At 38.1% G+C, this 23,483-nt stretch overlaps 1 protein-coding gene across 13 annotated transcripts in view; it reads left to right on the top strand.

Annotated features, from left to right (window-relative positions):
* The window catches only part of NAV3 (neuron navigator 3), an 837,776-nt gene that overhangs the window by 756,651 nt on the left and 57,642 nt on the right, over nucleotides 1–23,483 (top strand). For 8 of the 13 annotated variants that reach the window (XM_073651888.1, XM_073651886.1, XM_073651887.1 and 5 more), the window contains 7 exons: nucleotides 3,742–3,819; nucleotides 8,042–8,125; nucleotides 10,142–10,253; nucleotides 12,648–12,772; nucleotides 13,895–13,915; nucleotides 20,597–20,769; nucleotides 22,960–23,113. In XM_073651888.1, the coding sequence (XP_073507989.1) occupies nucleotides 3,742–3,819; nucleotides 8,042–8,125; nucleotides 10,142–10,253; nucleotides 12,648–12,772; nucleotides 13,895–13,915; nucleotides 20,597–20,769; nucleotides 22,960–23,113 (747 nt within the window). Of the gene's footprint in view, nucleotides 1–3,741; nucleotides 3,820–8,041; nucleotides 8,126–10,141; nucleotides 10,254–12,647; nucleotides 12,773–13,894; nucleotides 13,916–20,596; nucleotides 20,770–21,363; nucleotides 21,430–22,959; nucleotides 23,114–23,483 lie in introns of all 13 variants that reach the window. The other 5 variants (XM_073651884.1, XM_073651893.1, XM_073651894.1 and 2 more) reach the window with 4 other exon arrangements.

Raw genomic sequence — 23,483 nt, 5'->3', positions numbered from 1 at the left:
TTCATTTTTTTGGCCGTGTTTCAGTAGAAATGAATACAGGTTAGAAATATCACAATAACATTTGCAGTGTTTGATAACTGAAACATTCCCAATATAAGTCATAATAAATTAACTACTGGTAGTCGTTGGCTGAAGCTGTGTGTGTATGGGGCAAAGGGGCAGTGAATAATTGCAATCTGTGTACAATTCTTATCAAAACTAGCACAGGATGAAAAAAACTGATTTTAATTCTATCCTTTATAACTTTTATTTAAGATCCAATCTAAAAACAAAGTAAATATGTCACATTGCTACCCACAGAGTGTGAATCAGCGTGATTTGTTCTCAACTGCTTACAGTTTGATCCTAATAACAATTTTAACAATTGGTAACAAGGACTGATAAAAAGACAGCCTCTTTGGGTGTAGTTGAACAGTGACTTTCTTCTATCTTTTATTCCTCTATAGGCTCAAAAATATAAAATAACTAACAGAGCTTTTTCTAATCATCCCTGGGTCCGGTGCTACCTTTCACCTGCTGCTCTGATCTTTGTTGATAGGCTGCAGTGCTATAAGATGTGTCAATCAGTGGGATTAGTGGCTCTGCTAATGTAAATGGCCCGAACTGCTGAGCCCAGTAATTAGCTTCAGTGCTGTGAATGTGATGTCACCAATGCAGCCGATCAACAAAGGCCGGAGCAGCGTCAGAGAGGCATTGCTGGATTTTGGGAGCTCATTTTGTTTTATACATCTCTGAGCCTATGGAGGAAGAAAGGTTTAAGGAGATCTTTTAACAGGATTTCAAACCCCAAACTATTAATATGTGCATGTAGCTCTTTCTAAGACAAGTTCAGCGATACCTTTACATGGTCAGACCAGTCCTCCATTCCTGAGAAATCAGAGATTGAATGGATATGCAAATGAGGCTGTAGATCTGAAGCCCCCCGTCACTCCAGCTCTATTCCCTGTCCAGCAGTGCCTCCTCCTGTTTGAGTGATGGCTCCTTTGTGTGAGGTCACACAGCATAGAGGCTGTTGGCAGGAGGAGCGGGGAATAGAGCTGGAGTGACAAAGTTTGCAGATCTACAGCCTCATTTGCATATAGTTTAAACGCTGATTTCTCAGTAACAGAGAAAGGGACTGGCCACATAAAGGTATTGCTGAACTTTTGTTTGAAAGAGCTAAATGTACATATAAATCGTTTGAGAAGTGAACTCCTGCTGACAGACTCCCTTTAAAAGAAATATACTCAAACGTCACTTATTATCACTATTTCCTGGCTATAATGTGAACAAAAAAACAGCATCCATCAAACTAGTTTTCATAGGAAGATATCCAATAGTTTTTTCGTTTTTTTTAAATTAAATAATTTAATTTCAATCAAGATTAAAAATAAAATGCAGGTACTTCCACTATCCGGCCAACTGCCAATTACAAAGGAAAATCACAATTTCTGACAGAATACCACAGATTAATTTATTTTCTTACATACAACAATTTATATTGCACCTATTTCCAAATTATAAAGTGATAGTGCCGCAAGATTGACCTGTAGAATTTTCCAAACCTACTATATAATATTATAAACATCCCAATGATATTGCAACCATCCTATATATAAATTTAAAGTGCAAGTGCCAAAGAATTGCTGATTATAGAAGTCTGTTATGTGCAAAATTTTGCATAATAAATACTAGCAGTAGTTCTATGTGCAAATATAAGGTGAAAGTGCCAGGAAATTGCTACCAAAGAGGTTTGTTAAATGCAGTATTAGATGTAACAAATATTAAAGGAGCTTATATTTTATCCTCAGGGACTGATCTTAAAGTATACAGTGGTATCACTGTCAATTTGGCAAATAGTTGTAAGAGCATACTTACAAAGTTTACAATGTCAGTCTGGGCATGGCAGTGCTGGTATGTAACCCCGACGACGCCATTTCACCTTGGGCTTCTTCCAAAAGGAGGCCCTGCATTCTATTTTTAATCTTGTTTTTAATATTGATTGAAATAAAATTATTGAATTAAAAAAAAGCCTACTGAATATCTTCCTATGAAAACTAGTTTGATGGATGCTGTCTTTTTGCTGTGTTTTCCCTTGAAAAGAAGACAACCTTTAATTTTGTAGTGTTTATGTTACTGTAAAAGTCAGAAGGCCGGTAAAACCTAGGATTTACCTGTCAATCTGAACATTTACCGAGGCCGTCGGTAAAAGCTCAAAATGAAAAGTAAAATTGGACTTTTACCTGTGAAGTCTTGGTAAATGTTAACATTTACCGTCGAGCGTGGTAAAAGTCAGAAATATCAGGTGTGAAGATGGAACATCTGACTTTAACCAAGCGCAGTTGGTAAATGTGCACATTTACCACGGCTTCTTGGTAAATGTAGCTGAGACCAACACATGCTGGTAGTTACTTTTTCCAACACATGCTGGTAAATGTAAAGATTTACCAATTCGCCTAGGTAAAAGTCCAAAATCGTTCGTTTATATGGAATACATCAGACTTTTACCAACGCTGTTGAGAAATGTTAAGATTTACCAAGACTTCACCGGTAAAAGTCCAATTTTACTTTTCATTTTGAGCTTTTACCGACGGCCTCGGTAAATGTCCAGATTGACCGGTAAATCCTAGGTTTTACCGGCCTTCTGACTTTTACAGTAACATTTATATGTGAATGAAAGGCACCATATTACATTTGGCTTAAAGAAGTTGTCCAATGTATTTAGCATGTGCCCATAAGTGTTTTTGTAATTACCTTTATTTGTATGTATAGCCTGTGAGTGGCGCTATAGCTGGCCGCTCACAGGCATCACGTGACCACCGCGCGGCAGCTGGCTTTTTCTTCTGCTGACGTCACGTCAATTGAGGCGTGACATCAGTGACGTGGTCTCCACGGTGGATGCTGGGCTGTGGGCGGGGTTACCCCGTGCATCACACGCAGCACCCACCGCGCTCTTTCCCAATGAATGAGGAGAGGGAAAGCGTGCAGTGGATGCTGGGTGTAACTCCACCCAGCCGGAACTTGACATGACATCAGTGGATGTCACAGCCGGCTGCAGCCGGGGGTCATGTGATGCCTGCTAAGCGGCCAGTGATGGCACCACTCACAGGCAATACATACAACTAAAGGTAATTACAAAAACAATTATGGGCACATGCTAAATACATTGGGGCAATTGAAAAAAGTACTGGACAGCTTCTTTAATCACTTTTTCACAGAATCATGATCTTCATAGCTCCTACATGCCACATGTTTGACTTTAAAGGGAATCACCTTTTGCCCCCATTGCTAAAGTGTTTATCATGGGCAGGAAATTGAATTTTTTTCATTTTTGTTTTCAAGAAGTCCAGTTTTCCTCCTGTCTTGTGACTCTATTACCTTTTTAATATCAGAGTAACATGACCTGACTCATAATTGCCAGATTCCTATCTTCCAGTCATTTTGTGAATGGCATTTCATATCCTGAAATCCTGTTCAAGTTATGGAACAATTCTGGTAATGTTCACGATATTACTTTCAATCTTCTTTCCTTTACATTAGGCTCAGTGACAAAACCGCACTTTAGGTCCAATTTTCTATTGCAGTCCTCTGTCAAGGGCAATAAAATAGGTATTTGCTATCTAGTAGCACTAGAATTAAGCCTAGAGAAGGGAAACATTTGTGCCGTGGTGGTCTACAATATGCAGCAAATTTTGCTTAATTATTTTTGCTATCCAAAATCAGATAAGTGTTAAAATGTGTTATTTAAATGCTTTTATTTAGCAGATACAAAAGTTGCGTAGGGAACTGATAGCATCACAGGAAAAAGTTGCGACATTGACATCTCAGTTGTCTGCTAATGTGAGTATGATTTGTTTACTCCTTGTTATTCACTGTGTGTAGGAAATGGCTGATGTGAATTTTGAATTCGTACTGGCACTATAATTTTTTTGCAAGACATGGCTGGCATAAATGTTTGATCAATGTATTATTATATATAAAGGTCTAGCCACTTCCTTTTTTAACATACAACATCTGACTCATAAATAATGATAGATCTATGATAAGAATTCCTATTTTAAGGTTCTACTCCTTTCACACCAAAGTTTTTGTCTTTTGAGAATATATACACTATATGAATAAAACTAAAAGTTTTGGGACATTTGCACATTATACCTACCGAAGCTTTCAATTCTAAATCTGTAGGCATTAGTATGGAGTTTGACTGACTATGGGAATTTTTTTCCCATTTAACCATAAAATATTTTGTGAGGCTGAACTCTGATGTTGTACCAGAAGGCATAGCTTGCAATTTATTTATTTATTGATTTTACTCACTTAAATAGCGCCATTAATTCCACAGCTCTTTACAGACATTATTAGCACTGTCCCCATTGGGGCTCACAATCTACATTCCCTATCAGTATGTTTTTGGAGTGTGGGAGGAAACCAGACAACCCAGAGGAAACCCACACAAACACAGGGAGAACATACAAACTCCCTGTAGATGTTGTCCTTGGTGGGATGTGAACCCAGGATGCCAGTGCTACAAGGCTGCAGTGCTAAGCACTGAGCCACTGTGCTGCTCAATTTCATCCCAATAATGTTCAATGGTGTTGTGGTCAGGGCTCTGTGCGGCTATTCAGGTTCTTTCACATCAAGTTCACCCAGCTATGTCTTTATGGACCTCGCTTTGTGCAATGGGGAACAGTCAAGTGGCAACAGAAAAGGGCCTTCGCCAAATTATTCCCACACAGCTGGAAGCATAGAATTGCCCAAGATTTCCCTTCACTGGAACTAATGGGTCTAGGCCAACCCCTAAAAAACAACCTCAGCAGCATAATCACTCATACACCAAACTTTACAGCTGGCACAACACCTTCATGTGGAATTTGTTTTCCTGGCATTACTTGGCTTGCTGCCAATATTTGTATTTTTTATATGTTTACGTGGCATTCGCCAAACCCAGAGTCGTCCATCAGTCTGCCAGATACCGAAATGTGATTTGTCACTCCACAAAACATGTTTCTAGTGCTCCAAAGTCTAATAACGGTGTGATTTACACTACTCCAACCAATTCTTGGCATTGAGCTTGGTGATGTAAGGCTTGCATACAGCTGCTTAGCCATGGAAACTTATGCCATGAAGCTCCCAATGGACATTTTTTGCCTGAGGTGGTTTGGACCTCTGTAGTTATTGATTCAGCTGAGCACTGGTGACTTTTATGCACTATGCACACTGGGCAACCTCGTTCTGTAACTTTTCTTGGTCTGCTACTTCATGGCTGAGTTGAGTTGCTATGCTTCCCAAACTCTTACATTTTTCAACAATATCACTTACAGGAGTGAATCCAATGGTTGTATATCCAGCAGCAGGAGTGAAAGTTAAAATCCAAAAACTTTATACAACCACATATTTAATAGAAATGAGCAATCAATTCTCACAACCCTGGTCCAGAGTCCACATTAGTAGTCTGAAGCTGCCATATGGAAGCCCTGTCAACTACCTCCTACCTGTAAGAATCACTTGCACTTTTCTGATGTGTAGGCCCAGCACAAAATCAATTTTACCAACTCACTTTTTGCCATTATGGCATCCTATAACAGGACCATGCTCTCGAATTCAGCGAACTTTTTATCTATGATGCATTCTTTCACAAAGCTTAGTAAAGGCCCTTCACGGCTAGGTCTTTGTGGCAATAGGGACAGAATGTAAAGACTAAGTGCAAAGGTTAAGGATCTTTCCCACTACTTTTGTCCACATAGTGTATTTTTGAAAAAATTTATTAAATTGAACTAAACGTATTTCAATGGGTGGCCTTTTTGATATGTTTATGTGCAATATGTTTTTGGATTTTTTATGCTAATAAACTGAATGTGGCAAAAGTCATTGAAGATGTAAATGTGTGCCATATGTGTTTACATAAATTTGTTTCATTTCACTACATTGGTTACACACAAAAAATGATCTTGGACATATGAGTACCTCTTTGGTGTGGGCTCCGGCGATGAGCCCGCACCTTTCTGGGGACTTGACAGCTGAACTGATCAGCTGTTACATGCCCCTAATAGCCGCGGGTGGAATCGCGATCCACCCGCAGCTCGCGATCCACCCGCAGCTGTTAACATGTTGAACGCTGCTGTCAAACTGACAGCGGCATTTAACATGTATGCACCAGAAGCGCGTCATTAGACCTGCCCATCGGCGCCCGTGTCACATGACCGCGGGTCGCCAATGGGCTGGCATGACAACCCGGGGTCTGCAGGAGACCCCTGCAGTTGTCATTGCCAGGAGGCTATGAGCGCCGTCCAGCGGTCCGCGCTCATAGCAGATGAGCACTGCTATGTGTAGCACAGGCGATCAGATGATTGCAGATTCTAGTCTCCCATTGAGACTATTGAAACAAGTGCACAGTGAAAAAAAATGTTTTTAAAAATTAAAAAAAATTAAAAAATATATAAAAGTTTAAATCGTCCCCCTTTCGCCACATTAAAAATAAAACAAATAAAAAAAAATCAAAAATATACATGTTTGGTTTCGACGCATTCAGAATCGCCCGATCTATCAATATAAAAAAAGAATGAATCCAAACGGTAAATGACGTAACAAGAAAAAAAATCAAAATGCCAGAATTACCTTTTTTTGGTTGCTGCAACATTGCGAGAAAATGCAATAACGGGCGATCAAAACATTGTATCTACCCCAAAATGATACCAATAAAAACGTCAGCTCAGCGCGCAAAAAGTAAGCCCTCACCCAGCCCCAAATAATGAAAAATGGAGATGCTACGGGTCTCGGAAAATGGCGCCATTTTTTTTTTTTTACAAACTTTGAATTTATTTTCACCACTAAAATAAAAAAGAACCAATACATCTTTGGTATCTACGAACTCTTACTGACCTGCGGAATCATAATGGTAGGTTAATTTTAGCATTTAATGAACCTGGTTAAAAACAAAACAAAACAATTGTGGAATTGCACTTTTATTGCAATTTCACCGTACTTGGAATGTTTTTCCTGTTTTCCAGTACAATATATGGCAAAACCAATGGTGTTATTCGTTATTCAAAAGTACAACTCATCCCACAAAAATAAGCCCTCACATGACAATATTGACAGAAAAATAAAAAAGTTATGGCTCTGGGAAGAAGAGGAGTAAAAAATGAAAATGCAAAAATGGAAAAACACAAGGTGGTAAAGGGGTTAAAACAAAACAACAAAAACTTCAACATTTTGACATTTTTTGTAGATCTGTTTGCCATGGACATCAACATTTTTATATATCAGTAACTTAAAAGTAAAAATGTACTTTCTCCATCTAATATCTAAAGTTTATGTAGGCAAAGCTAATTTTTGCCAGAAAAAAAGATACTGATATTGACCACTGCACTAGAATGTTTGATGCGCATACGCCACTGATAAAATTCAGTATTAATATTAAGAACCATAGAGGAAAAAATAAGCTAAGTTATTCTATTGCAATGTAAGAGCTAAACTGTACATGGATGGCTACAAGCCAAGCTTGTTATCTATTTCCAATGGCAGAGATCAGAATTATGATTGCAGCTCTATGCTCCAGTACAGGCTATTATTTAGGACTATTGCAAAAATGTATTACAGTGTATTAAAGCTTTAATCTTGATTTTTCCAATGCATTTAATTATTTTTACAGTTATCTTTTTGGTATATTCTATTAGTGCTACACTTAACATTATATGATATATTGTTTATTCTAGATATTTATTTACATTTGTAAAGAAAATGAGAAAAAAAGCTTAGAAATTGTTACTTTGTGTAGGATTAAATCAATTTGAGGGAAAACAATCGATAACGATTTTACTTAGATGTAAAGTAAAATGAATACCTTCCACTATTGTCAGTGTATTTTTGTTCCTGCAATTTCCATGTAGCAAAGATAATGTCACATCTTTCCACAGGAGATTTTAGTTCTATCAGTACTTAAAAAAAAAACATGGATGCGAATCGAAAAAGTATGGGACTTATCTTAACAAGCTGATTTATATGCCTTGAATGAGAACAGTTGATAGAATTTTGATGATTTTCCTCTTTGCTTCATTTCCAGTCTCATTTAGTGGCAGCTTTTGAGAAGAGCTTAGGAAATATGACTGGCCGCCTGCAAAGCCTTACAATGACAGCTGAACAAAAGGTGACCTAAAAAGCTTAGAAACATCTGTAGATTAAAGCCTAGAAAGTGATGAAATGTTTAAGATTATATGAGCCATCACAAGGAGGTCAATTTTCTCCCTTTTTTTTATTTTTATAGTGCATTCAACAACATGCTCTAAAACTGCTATACTTGACCTTTCATGTTTTCTTAGATTTTGTTTGTTGTTATTGGCTTGTATTTATTATATATTGACGCATTTATTGTGATTTTGTTATTTTGTAAAGCTTGTTTTGATTTAATTTGTATACTCATCTATGCACTGTTTAAATGTGCAAGTCTGAATTAGCTAAATCCAATTCATGCATTGCTATTTTATTTAATATAGATCTGCCACTATATTTCACAATACAATCTGCGTACAATATGCTTCTGTACTTTGAAAATCCATGTCAGAATGGCTGTGTAATTATTTGTTTTACCTGTTTCCCTTAAAGGAAATCTGTCAGCAGGTATTTGCTATGTAATCTGAGAGTACCATAATGTAGGTGTAGAAACCCTGATTACAGCGAAGTGTCACTTACTAGGCTGTGTGTTGCTGTTTTAATACAATCAATGTTTTATTCTCAGGAGATTATCATTACAGGACAGCTTGGCATGTGCATGGTAGTCCAACTCCCCACCCCCCTCCAGCACTGATCTGCAGCTCTCTGTCACTATGTGAAGAAAGCTGTGATGCGGGGTTATACACAGATGAACAGCTGAGCTTTGCTAGATCTGCAGCACAGACAACTATCATAATTTCTGCACCCAGTAAACTAAGTGGCATGTTGCTAGAATCAGGGTCTCTGTCTCAAGCTCATGCTGCTGTCTGACTACATAGCAAAAACCCGCTGATAGATTCCCTTTAATTTTCTTCATATCTACCACTACTTCAGTGCGCATAGCACATTTGCAAGATGAATTTATTATTGTGGTCAGTAAGTGCTTTACAAATCAGAATATATTAATATATTGTAGTGCGGACACCCAGTGTTTCTTCATTTAACACTATGGCTGTGTGCAGGAGGATATTATGAAATAAAGCAGAATAGTTGGAGGTACACTTTAAACGAGTTGGCCACTATATCTTTATTTCAGAAAATGTGTTGGGGACATGATTTTGTGGCATGTGCTAGTATTAAGTATGACAGGTTCTCCTCCTGTACTTCTTAGTGCTGCCTTCCTCACAGACTGCACAGCACTCCTGTTCTCAGAATGGCTGATTATAGAGGGGCATGTGGCCAGACCTATCCATCAGCCTCTACTTCCACCAGACCTATCCATCAGCCTCTACTTCCACCAGACCTGTCCATCAGCATCCAACTCCACCAGACCTGTCCATCAGTCTCTACCTCCACCAGATCTACCCATCAGTCTGCACCAGACCTGTCCATCAGCCTCCACCAAACCTGTCCATTAGCCTCCACCTCCACCAGATCTGTCCTTCAGCCTCCATCTCCACCAGACCTGTTTATCAGCCTCTACTTCCACCAGACCTGTCCATCAGCCTCCACTTCCACCAGACCCGTCCATCAGCCTCCACTTCCACCAGACCCGTCCATCAGCCTCCACTTCCACCAGACCTGTCCATCAGTCTCCACCTCCACCACACCTGTCCATCAGCCTCCACCAGACTTGTCCATCAGCCTCCACTTCCACCAGACCTGTCTATCAGCCTCCACATCCACCAGACCTGTCCATCAGCTTCCACATCCACCAGACCTGTCCATCAGCCTCCACTTCCACCAGACCTGTCCATCAGCCTCCACTTCCACCAGACCTGTCCATCAGCCTCCACTTCCACCACACCTGTCCAACAGTCTCCACCTCCACCAATTAAAAAAAACAACTTTCCCATGTGAGGTTTTTCAATTGTACTTCAACATTATCTAAATCTTCTGCATCCAATCCAGATCCTGATCTACCTCCATATTTCATATAATTCCACTAATACAGATCTCTACAATTATTTTATATATACACATTCTGAAAATGTCCTTTTTTGTTTGTTTTCAGGAGTCCGAGCTCATTGAGCTTCGAGAGACAATAGAACTGCTGAAAGTTCAGAATTCCGCAGCACAAGCTGCTATACAAGGAGCACTGAACGGTTCAGATCACCATAGTAGAGGTAAATCCTTACATTATTAAGCTATTTCAGCATTGGGCTGTATTTGCTTCTAAACAAATCTTATTACTTATTTAAATATGTCCAACTGTCTTTCATTTCTATAATCTTGATAACACATACTATTGTGGAGTTTGGTTTCACATGTGGTTATTGTCAGCTGAATTTTATGTAGGAGTTTTCTTATAGTTTAATTTATAAATGACGTACTTGACCTTGATTGGTGATTTGTGTAGTCATAACCACACAGTGTATGATGGGATTAAAAGGTGGACATTCACATGTCCTGTACAGATGGATTGTAAGACATCAGAATTATATCTTTAGAATTATCGGCCCAAGCGATCACAATCTATATAGCAAACCATGATTACAATTAAAGAAGACCCGTCACCAGGTCAAAAGTGTCCAGTTTTTGCTCTTATTTAATTCCCTCTACTCTCTTGAGTATTCCAGTTTTTGTTTTTATAAAATTTACTCTACGGTTCCAGAGATAAAAGCTTTTTATCTAGTGCTACTTTTGATGATCTTTACCAAGAGGGCGTTTCTTACAAGGTAATTTTGCAGAGTAGCCTAAAGACAGGCCCAGACAGAATCCGGTGACCCATGCCACCTTAAGAAAGACCATAAAATTAGCACTACATAAAAAGGTCCATATCTCTGGAACCGTGTGGTGGAGCAGCGTGAATAAAATAAGAGCAAACACTGGCCACTTTTGACCAATTGACAGACCCTCTTTAAAAAAGGCATGATGATATTGGCTTGAGGACATTTTCTAATATTCAGGGCTGGAAATTGCTTTGGACAGTCGGAGCATAAATGACATAGCAGTTACATCTAAACTGATATTATTATACATAGTAGCTAACATTTAACATTATAATACTACCATGGTCTGTAAGTTGTATTTGGCTTCTTCAATTATTGTTTTGTTTTTGATTTTCCTGTAAAAGAAATATTACTGTGTTGTATAATACCTCTAAATATATTTTCTTTTTAGAGCAAATTGGGCTATTGGGAATTATATAATAGAATTAAACAGGATGTAAAAGTTGTCAGAGCCCTTGCTGATTTATTGGCACTTCTTTTTAAATGTATGCAGAATTACTCTCTCTATTTTTATGTGTGATTATATAGACCTCGGAGTCTAAAGTGAAAAGTTTCTCGTTGTGAAGAGTTCCAAGTCGGTGATAGGAGCCATGCATTGCTCCCCTGGTAATTGATATATGAAAATAACCTCTTCAGAGACGAAGAGGATAGAAACTCTAGTACCACCTATTGGAACTAGTAATCCCTTAAAGTCAATATCTACCCTTTAAAGGGCTGTGCCACGTGACTAAGAATAAGAAGCCAAACCAGGATTACTACTTTGAATAAATGGCACTAGAGTTTATGTCTTCTTCCTCTCTAGAGAGGTCATTGTATATATAGACCTCCAAACATCTTTCTGTATATTACAAGACTTCTAAATTGCCTCTACCCTATAAAACTACCCTATAAAAGAGTTCAACTTGTACCTAGTAAAGGAAGCCTGACTACTGAGCAAGAATTACTGGTGACCTTTTTGGTAGTTGCTACCTTACATTCCACACATGAGGGATCTTCTGTAAGTGAAGGTTCACTTTAATACTAGAGATACAATGTAAGGTCAGATTGCGAGTAAACTACAGCTCAAAAGCCATAGAGCTCATCAGTGGGAAATTATTCTGAGCACCTACCTCGATATATGCAGAACAAGTGCATGTCTGTGCAGAGATCATATTAATAATATATATTTATACATTATTTGTCAGAAAAACAATACAAATAGTCCCTTGTAGCAAGTGAAGAGCTCTAAGAGTCAATTAGGGTTTTCTCCAACTGGAGCTTGGTGGCTCATTATCGGGTCAGGACCTGTACCTACTGCAGGGACTTCTAGCACTCTGACGAGCATGTTTAATCGTGGATCTATTCCTTGCACTTCAGTGATGTGATTAAATATTAATTTGGTACAAATTTAAAAGATTACACAATGTGTTATGGAACTTTTCCAAGATAAACTTTTATTTTTCTAAAGGTACCTTAGATAGCTGTCAACCAAACTAGCCAAGCACAGTCAGATGACAGCCATCTAAGCCACCTCTCTCTTCCACGTGTAAGATTTTTTGTTTTCAATGGAGAGTGTAGAGGAGGCTGCTGCCAAACACCTTTTGCTTATTTAGCGGGAGAACAAAAGGATAAGGAGTTTGAATTCAACTGGCTGAGCCTTTTGTCCCCCCAACATTATCTGTCAAGGGACGGCTCGGAAGGCTTCATTCATGTTATAAGGTTGTCCGATGTGTGGGGTTCTTAAGGCAAAGCAGCCTTATCCAGAGACTAAATGCTTCATAGACACTGACAGGCTGGTTTCTTTTTCAGCAGACATGCGGATTCGAAGACAGCATTCTTCTGAAAGTGTTTCCAGCATCAATAGCGCTACAAGTCATTCCAGCATTGGTAGTAGCAATGATATTGATGCCAAGAAGAAGAAAAAGAAAAATTGGGTAAGATTTAGTATTGAAATGTTCATATTGGGGGTGTAAACAATCAGTGGAGGTAGGAAGGAGCTTCCAGTTGCCATTTGTCTAACTTGATTGATTGTTTTGGTCTACATAATCATATGTTAGTTTTCATATATTAATTCCCTCAGGATAAAGTTGCAGAAAAAGGGAGGGTTTCTCACCAATATCTACGCATTGAACAACAGGGCTTCCAGCTCGGTCTCCTTGGCTCTTGTATCCAACAGGGAAACCAGGGCTAAAATCTCACATTGCATTTAAAGCTACGTTCTCACGATGAGTTTTTAGTGAGTTTTTTACCCTGCATGTTTTAAAAAAAATGCAAATAACCTATTTTATTTAATGGGTTCAGAAAATCTGCAGCTTCAAAACCTCGTTGTGGGAACTTAGCCTTAAAGTATTGGCTCCTCTATTGGATATTGGAGCCTAATAGTCAGCAGGCCGCTATGTCTCCTGGTGCATAAATATGACTAGCCTGCAGCATGGACCACAGTTGGTCTATGCTGAAATGTAGACGCATAAACTGCTATGCAATGTTGGTAGAAAAGTCATACTGTATGTGCTATGTTTTATGTATGCCCCTGTGTATGTGCATGCCTAATGTCACATATCTAAATGAACAGATACACTAAAACCACATGACGTAAATGCAGTCTGCCTGCAAAAATGTCTGTACAAACCAAGCACAGGCACTCAATCAGTTCCTTTCACCTTCCCACCTACTTTTTCTGCATCTGTCTCCACTCCGTTTTCCTTGATTAACAGCTCTGGTTTTACAGGAGCCAGAGAATGGCAAAAATAGATGCCAAACAAGTAGGTGAGAACTTGCATTGAACAGTTTGGCCATGTCAAGGATTCACCAGTGCTTGGTTTGAACAGTCAATATTTGGTCTGACAAACTCCCTTTCACTGGGGATAAAATATTTGTGCGATAGCTGGATAAGCTCATTGTGTCTACATTATTGCAGTCTCAGAAGAGATATTACTATGCAATGTAATCAGGCAAATCGAAAATCTAGAGTCTGATAAATGAGCAATACGCGAATCAACTGCAGCTCGACACTAACCTGCTGTCATTCCATTTCATTTATTTTCATTTCTCACAAGGTGAACTTCAATACAAGTGAGGTGAATATAGAACCTGGACTGGTCTGGCATGTTAAACCCCCTTTTAGCATGGCTGCTGTAATTTTGCACATTTTTTTGGACACTAGGCACATCATTTATTGCATGTAACTAAATGATTAAAATACACAAATGCTTAATTAGATATCAGCAAATGCATTTGCTGCTGCAGAATGTATATATTAACGATGACAATGTTTCCTGACTGTGGATGCACTTTTAATCCTAATGAAGGCAGAGACCTGTCAATTTTAAATTCGGAAGACAAATTCCTTTCAGCCGGCTCAAATTAGCTCAGCGTGGAGACAGGCAAAGCAGTGGGTAAATCAGCTCAAAACATACTGCAGCTTTTCTTACCATTTAAAGGGGTTCTTAAAAAATTGGGAAGCAACATATGTGCTAAAATACCTAAAAATCATAACCCCCCTATTAAATTATCTGCCACTGCAGAACCAATCATTTGATGATTCCTGTTGGTATCTGTTTGCATATAATTAGTGATAACATAGCATAGCAACATGTGACTGCTGCAGCCAATCAGTGTCCATGATGGTCAAATACTATAGCTATGGTGTGACCGCTGCAGTCAGTGTTTTTCTATGCAGCAGTAATATACCATGTGCAGACAGGACCTGTGGTGCCGGAACAGCAGAGTATTGAACAAGTGATTCCTATTTTTGCTCTTGTATTAGTCCATTTGCGGCTGCCTCATTTTTATCGTTGATAAAGAGGACCTTTCACCAAATTCTTGTGTGAGGCATATAATGACTGACAGCCAAATCTCATTACAAGTTGCTGTGAGCATAGCAGATCCAAGTATCATTGCTGACACCTTTTGAGCTTTTATCTCCTGACAGACCAATGTTTTACATTGATTGTGCTGGTTTTGTATATTTTGAATGTATATACAGCTATTTAGCTCATAGGAAATTCTTTGTGTGCCAAAAAGCTATAGGGTTTTTATTGTGGGCAATAAATGATGTATTCTTAACTATATCTAATATACATATTCTTATTTGCTACTATCAATGTATATGAAATAATGGTTTCATACTGCACTTTATATATGCTCAGTGCACTTTATTAATTATACATCCATGTGTCATCTGTGTGACACGTACCGGTGCTTGAGAATCAGCGGTACAGTTAGCGATGTTCCCAAGCGCCGAGTGCTGCCCTCATCATTGTCCCCTGCTGGCGCTGCAATCAGCACCAACAGAGGACCATAATGAGAGTTGTAGTCTGCTCCCGCTGTGTCCTGGTGTAAAAATAAGAATAAAATGAAAAATCCTTATACTTAAATGGCCGAAGATGTCCACCACTGTAATCCATGTGACTGCTCAGCAGAGGAGTTGGAGAGAATGACTCGCTGCAGTGAGCGGTGCCCTGTCACTCAGTGAGCTCAGCGCAGCTCCGGGGCCCACTCGCTGCAGCAAGTCATTCTCCCCGGCTCCTCAGTGTGAGTGGTCACCTGGTTTACAGCGAGGGACACTTAGGGCAGGTGAGTATAAGGATTTTTCATTTTATTCTTATTTTTACAGTTGGAGACACCGGGAGCAGACTACTACTCTCATCATGGTCCCCTGCTGGTGCTGATCGCAGCACCGGCAGGAACCATGATGAGGGCAGCGTTCAGCACCCGGCGCTTGGGAACAGCTCTAACTGTACCGCTGATTCCCAGGCGTTGGTACGTGTGCTCCTGATTCGGCACACGGGCAGCACATGGTTGGCACATGTATGCCACACAGGTGCACACAGACACCGATATTTCCGGTACTGGTTTTTCAGTACCGGAAATATCAGGACGTGAGAAAGAGCCCTTATAATGTAGCAGATGACAGTTCAGCCACGCTAACTGTATTTTTTATAATTTCTTAGCTTATTTAGGGGAATATATAGAGAAGAATAATCATAGTGTCCTCTCAGCAGGCAAAGATGTTTTTTTCACTAGTTGGTCATGTGATGCTAGACTGAAAACAATGATTTAGTGCCTTGTTAGCCAGTTGATTGCTCTCAGTAACAGTAACACAATAATAATATTGTAGATATTATACCTTTTAATGGCTAACAAAAATAAAATAAATTATCTTTTGGGGCAAACTTTCAAAGTGACTATACTATAACATCAGAGGAAGCTGGTCCAGAGACAGAATGGAGTCTCAGATCTTTTATCAATTTATTGATAGAACTTTTACACCTCATATCTAAACTAATTAAGGATTAACTCTGAGATTATTCTGTTTTGTTTTTTTTTGTTAAATGACACCGTGTCTCTGAGATACAGTTATATGAAAAAGTTTGGGCACCCCTATTAATCTTAAGCTTAATGTTTTATAAAAATTGGTGTTTTTGCAACAGCTATTTCAGTTTGATATATGTAATAACTGTTGGACACAGTAATGTTTCTGCCTTGAAATGAGGTTTATTGTACTAACAGAAATGTGCAATCTGCATTCAAACAAAATTTGACAGGTGCATAAGTATGTGCACCCTTATCATTTTCTTGTTTTAAATACTCCTACCTACTTTTTACTGACTTACTAAAGCACTTTTTTTGGTTTTGTAACCTCATTGAGCTTTGAACTTCATAGCCAGGTGTATGCAATCATGAGAAAATCTACTTAAAGTGGCCACTTGCAAGTTGTTCTCCTGTTTGAATCTCCTCTGAAGAGTGGCATCATGGGCTCCTCAAAACAACTGTCAAATGATCTGAAAACAAAGATTATTCAACATAGTTGTTCAGGGGAAGGACACAAAAAGCTGTCTCAGAGATTTAACCTGTCAGTTTCCACTGTGAGGAACATAGTAAGGAAATGGAAGAACACAGGGACAGTTCTTGTTAAGGCCAGAAGTGGCAGGCCAAGAAAAACATCAGAAAGGCAGAGAAGAAGAATGGTGAGATCAGCCAAGGACAATCCTCAGACCACCTCCAGAGAGCTGCAGAATCAACTTGCTGCAGATGGTGTCACTGTGCATCGGTCAACTATACAACGCACTTTGCACAAGGAGAAGCTGTATGGGAGAGTGATGCGAAAGAAGCCGTTTCTGCAAGCACGCCACAAACAGAGTCGGCTGAGGTATGCAAAAGCACATTTGGTAAGCCAATTTCTTTTTGGAAGAAGGTCCTGTGGACTGATGAAACCAAGACTGAGTTGTTTGGTCATACAAAAAGGCGTTATGCATGGCGGCAAAAAAACACAGCATTCCAAGAAAAACACTTGCTACCCACAGTAAAATTTGGTGGAGGTTCCATCATGCTTTGCGGCTGTGTGGCCAATGCCGGCATCGGGAATCTTGTTAAAGTTGAGGGACGCATGGATTCCACTCAGTATCAGCAGATTCTTGTCAATAATGTTCAAGAATCAGTGATAAAGTTGAAGTTACGCAGGGGATGGATCTTTCAGCAAGACAATGATCCAAAACACCGCTCCAAATCTACTCAGGCATTCATGCAGAGGAACAATTACAGTGTTCTGGAATGGCCATCCCAGTCCCCAGACCTGAATATCATTGAACATCTGTGGGATCATTTGAAGAGGGCTGTCCATGCTCGGCGACCATCAAACTTAACTGAACTTGAATAGTTTTGTAAAGAGGAATGGTCAAAAATACCTTCATCCAGGATCCAGGAACTCATTAAAAGCTACAGGAAGCGACTAGAGGCTGTTATTTTTGCAAAAGGAGGATCTACTAAATATTAATGTCACTTTTCTGGTGAGGTGCCCATACTTATGCACCTGTCAAATTTTGTTTGAATGCAGATTGCACATTTTCTGTTAGTACAATAAACCTCATTTCAAGGCAGAAACATTACTGTGTCCAACAGTTATTACATATATCAAACTGAAATAGCTGTTGCAAAAACACCAATTTTAAGAAAACATTAAGCTTAAGATTAATAGGGGTGCCCAAACTTTTTCATATAACTGTATATGTGTGTGTGTTTTTCTTCTAAGTAATGTATTCTCAAATGCTTGCTTTGTAACATCAGTTATTTTATTTTTGTTAGTCATTAAAATGTATCATATCAGCCATATAAAATGGATCTAGATAAAAGCAAGTTTAGTAACTTTGTAAAAACATTGTATTACTTATTTTAGACTGATACTGAGTTACTGACTATTAGAGCCCAGAAACGTATTTATAATTTTGCATTTAGAGCTGAAATCTCCTAGCAGTCCATGTGGGCTCAATGTCGGCATGGTACTTGCTCTAATATTTTGCATTATGAGAAGTATCATCAAGTACTGTGCAGTAATCTGCTCTAGGCAAAACACAACTAAACAATTTTCGAAACATTACAGAAGCGAAGCTCTTAGGGTTTATTTCTGACAACAAGCTTATTTGCTTTCAATAGCAACTAGCGAAACCATAAATGCAGATCTGGGCTGTAACTCGGGATCAGCTCAAGATAAGAAACACAATGTATGTACTAAATAATCTGAATTTGTCTTCAATAAAGCAAACTATATATATATATATATATATACACATATATATTTAGCTTTTTTTTATATTGGCAGCCAAATGTTTAGCTGCTTTTGGCTTTTTGCTTCATAGTTGCTTTTTATTTTGCTCTTTTTATTCTACAAATATTTGGTATATATATTTTATAAAAATCTAGCCTTAGGTCAAAAAATTATAACTATAGTTTATGAATGGTTTAAGGTCTAAATTAAATTGGTCAAGGACTACTCAACAATAATACATTTACTGTGGATATGTATTTGCTGTGGAATTTGCGTCAGAAATCTGAAGGTCATTCTTTGATTTTTGCTCCATGTTCCAGGAAAATACAGATCTGATTCTTCCACACGGATTTGAAGTTCTAACTGCCACATGGTTTTCCTCATTCAGTGTCACTTATGGAAGCAAACGTGGAAAGGTTCCAATATTTACTATGTAAAATAGTAAGAGGCAGTTTGTGGACGCTTTTCGTGTGGATTATAGTTACGTTTTTAGACAGTTTGTGGACGCTCTTCATGTGGATTTTGGTTACGTTTTTAGGCAGTTTGTGAACGCTCTTCATGTGGATTTTAGTTACGTTTTTAGGCAGTTTGTGGACGCTTTTCATGTGGATTTTAGTTACGTTTTTAGGCAGTTTGTGGAGGCTGTTCATGTGGATTTTAGTTACGTTTAGGCAGTTTGTGGATGCTCTTCATATGGATTTTGGTTACGGTTTTAGGCAGTTTGTGGACGCTCTTCATGTGGATTTTAGTTACGTGTTTAGGCAGTTTGTGGACGCTCTTCATATGGATTTTGGTTACGTTTTTAGGCAGTTTGTGGCCGCTCTTCATGTGGATTTTAGTTACGTTTTTAGGCAGTTTGTGGACGCTCTTCATGTGGATTTTAGTTATTTTTTTAGGCAGTTTGTTGACGCTCTTCATGTGGATTTTGGTTACGTTTATAGGTTGTTTGTGGACGCTCTTCATGTGGATTTTAGTTACGTTTTTAGGCAGTTTTTGGACGCTCTTCATATGGACTTTGGTTATGTTTTTAGGCAGTTTGTGGAAGCTCTTCATGTGGATTTTGGTTAAGTTTTTAGGCAGATTGTGGACGCTCTTCATGTGGATTTTAGTTACGTTTTTAGGGCAGTTTGTGGACGCTTTTCATGTGGATTTTAGTTACGTTTTAGGCAGTTTGTGGACGCTCTTCATATGGATTTTGGTTATATATTTAGGCAGTTTGTAGATACTCTTCATGTGGATTTTGGTTACATTTTAGGCAGTTTGGAGATGCTCTTCATATGGATTTTGGTTAAATGTTTAGGCAATTTGTAGATATTCTTCATGTAGTTTTTGGTTACATTTTTAGCAGATTTCAGTTTGCGGATACACTACTCATTGTATGAAACTGCTGCTTTTTCTTTTAGAGTAGAAGTACAGCTATAGAATCCCAAGTGAATTCTGTGGGTCAATTCCATGTTAAGTGATATTAATGGATATTCAGTTCAATTAGTAATGAATATTGTAAACTTGCATGTGCATTACTGTCTCTTTCTGCATTTAATTCAAAGGCTGCTTATATTTTTTTTAGTTTTTAAATAGCTTCTGGAGATCAACATTTTATAATATTTTTTTGCTTAAAAGTGGTGTTACAAAAACTGGCTATCAACGCCTAATAGCTTATAGATATTCAGTGCCACACTACAACAAAAGACTAATGCGTTTAAAAATACTAATACTAATTGTTAGCAAAGCCAGTGGCTATTAGCTACGGCTTTCAAATTGCTCATTAATTAAGCGCTTGATTTTGCCAGCAAACAGCTATTTCACAATCAAAACTATGCAGCCAAGTGTATTTTAGGGTCAAACTATGGCTCCTCTGCAAAATCAAGTGGCTGCTTCACTATTCGCTTGCTAAACCAATACAAACCCAGCCATCACCGAGCTGCTCTATCTGGCAGAAATATCTGAGAAATATTAAGTTTATTATTATTAAAGCTTTCTTTCTTTAACAAGACAATTGTATAACATGTAATCATGTATAACATGATTCAGGAGCAGGCCCTACCAATGTGGTCTGCGTTATAGATAAAAGATAGCATGAAAAGGAGCTGGAAACAAGAAGACTAGCTGGGCAGGTTCCCACTATCTTCTCCAGCAGAAAGAGTTAAAAAGAAAAACATATCTTAATAGCCATTTCATGTAGTTTAGCTCTATAACATTGCATTTTTTTTTCTAGTTGCGAAGTTCCTTTAAGCAAGCCTTTGGTAAGAAAAAGTCCAACAAATCACCGTCTAACCATTCAGATATTGAAGAACTTACAGATTCATCGGTACCATCCTCCCCAAAATTACAACATAATTCTGGAGATTCAAGCTCTTCTACAATAAAACAGTCACCAACCAACTCAGAGTAAGTTGCTTGATTTTCTATAAAGTGGTAATTTTTTTTTGTAGGTGTATAGGTCTATGTATGTGCAAATACATTGTTATATGTTTGTATATACATACATATACACACATGCTGAAAGTGAAAGTTGCCTGTTGTAACCCAAGGTATATATCATAAAGTAATGAAATAGTATAAAAAGCTATGGGTGTTCCTCTTTATTAAATAAGCACTCCCACTAAGTTTTTTATTCATTACATGTGTGTATATGTGCATGTAATGTAATGTGTGTGTATTAATACACTCACCTACTGCCGCTCTCTCCGATGTCCAGAGCCGTTCTGCTCCTCTTCTCAGTGATGTCACTGAGAAGAGGAGCAGAACAGCACTGGACACCAGACCAGAGAGCAGCGGTAGGTGAGTGTATTAATACACTTAGACTACATTACATGCATATATACACACATGTAATGAATAAAAAACTTAGTGTGAGTGCTTCTTTAACTGTTGAAGGTCAGATAAACTGAAGTAGACCTGGAGGAATCAAAATATTTTTGTAAATTCTGTGTGTTCAGTACTTATGTTTAGTAAATCAATTTTTCTGTTATGTGAACTTAGGTCTGCTTTAAACTGGCCACCAAAGAAAAGGCAAAATGGCCTAGTGATCTACAAGCATGGGTCTCGGTAAAACACCGTGTGGTGCATGTGACTGAACATTTTTTCTGGAATTTAGAATTTGCATGCACTAAAATTTAGTGACATATTAAATAAATAATTCACAATGGAAAGGCACAAAGACAATTTAAAGAATGTGTGTGATCTATTAACAGTTGAGGGTTTGTAAAGGCATTTTAATCCAAAATTTTCTAATGAAAGATATACATTTGGGTGTAACTAATTATTAGATATCACCAAGTATTGCATATGTACCCAATTTTCAAAATAATTGCATGTTATAGTCATATATGAGATGTCGGATGGGTTTACAGAGTCAACAAGGTTGCGAACATCTGATGAAAATACCTGATTGTCTTTTTGACTTGTCATAAATTTCCTTAAACCAAAGGTACACTTTGAGTTATTATAGGAAGCTAAGGGTAGTTTAGTTTTAAATTGATACAAGCAAATTTTATTTTCACATTTTTTTATCTTTTACCTTTGACATGCCCATAGCTTGAGAGTAATTTGTAGATTATCATTAATAAAGATTAGGCAATTAGAAATAAGACAATTTTTGTAAAATCTGGAGATCAAATCAAATTGGTTTATTTTCAGAGCTAAAATCTTTGCCTCTGAGTGACTGTTGTTTCTCTTATTTATCCGTAAATCCCTAGTACATAATATATAAGAAACTTTGTAGTAAAGAAAAAGGCCTCATTCTACACTTATTATATCGCTCTCTTCGTTTGCTCTTCCTCCTGCACTCCATCACTTACTGTCAGCTTTCTGGTTAAAATTGTCATTAGGGAGACAGATGAAGGCAGATTATAATTTTCACTGAGCTGAGAAGTTAGGTTACAGCTTGCAACAGCTGCCCATGGAGATGTATGGATTCAAGAGGAAGAGGAGGAGTGAGCAGTTGCAGAGAGAGAGAGAGGCATGGGCTCAGAAATTCTGCTGCTGCTCCTCATTTGCTATTCCCGCTCATTCCAGGGCTGAGTTCACAGCAACACTGCTTATTACTTCTGTACAAAGTCCTCAATGCTACTGCTTTTGTGTGTAAATGACATATCAAAATGTAGGATCTCTGATTCTCTATTTGCTCTATATATGTGTGATAGAGAGAGAGAAGAACAGGATGTTCTTTTTTTCTGTATACTGTGTGCAAATGACTTATTTGAGCTGTGCTAAGAAGAAACTGACAATAAAAGATAGAGTCTAATAGATAGATTATGCAAAACATATGATGGTCAGAAAACGTGTTATTATGTATTAAATTGTTGAAATGGTTCATCCTAAAACTGCAGTATTTCAGCAGATTTCTATTCTATATTTGCTTTTGAATGTATGTGAATGAGCTGATAACATGTATATTCTTTTTAGATACCTGTATGGGCAGGTATTATTGCTAGAAGAATCCCCATAAATAAGCTGATCACGTTTTTTAAAGTGTGCACTTTTCTCTAATATTTTTCCTATTTTATACTAAATCACTAAATGAATAGTCAGTTCATATACAAAAAACTAATAGCACATGGTCTATTCTCTTCCAAGGATCTGTGAATGCACCGAAGCAGAAGCTGAGATTATTCTACAGCTCAAAGGTGAACTTCGAGAGAAAGAGCTAAAATTAACAGACATACGCCTTGAAGCCCTTAGTTCTGCACATCACCTTGACCAAATAAGAGAAGTAATGAACCGTATGCAGGTTAGTGATTAAACACTGAACTTCTTTAATAGTAGCTATTACATTCTCCCATAAAGCTTTATACAAGACGCAAGGTGTCCTCCACCTGTAGAGAAAAAAAAGGTCAACATATTAATCTATTGTTTGACAAATGCTATCAATTATTATCATGGCTGATATCAAATTTAGTTATTAATCATTGATTTGGGATGTGTTACTGTATGTCATCTATTGAAATCAGCACTAAACCATAAGCAAATGAGAGAATGTCTTAAAGGGGGTTGTACCAACTGGTTAGCGCTCTGGATAATAGAATGAGTTGTTTAGAACCACCCCATGCACCTTTCTCGATATGTGATCTATATGTCCTACTGTAGGGGAAGTTGTTAAT

Source organism: Phyllobates terribilis, unplaced genomic scaffold, assembly GCF_046119375.1.
Source record: "Phyllobates terribilis strain yellow unplaced genomic scaffold, ASM4611937v1 Scaffold_11__3_contigs__length_659146591, whole genome shotgun sequence".
Taxonomy (NCBI): domain Eukaryota; kingdom Metazoa; phylum Chordata; class Amphibia; order Anura; family Dendrobatidae; genus Phyllobates; species Phyllobates terribilis.
Note: the sequence above shows the minus strand (reverse complement) of the source record. Positions and strands in the feature narration are given on the sequence as shown.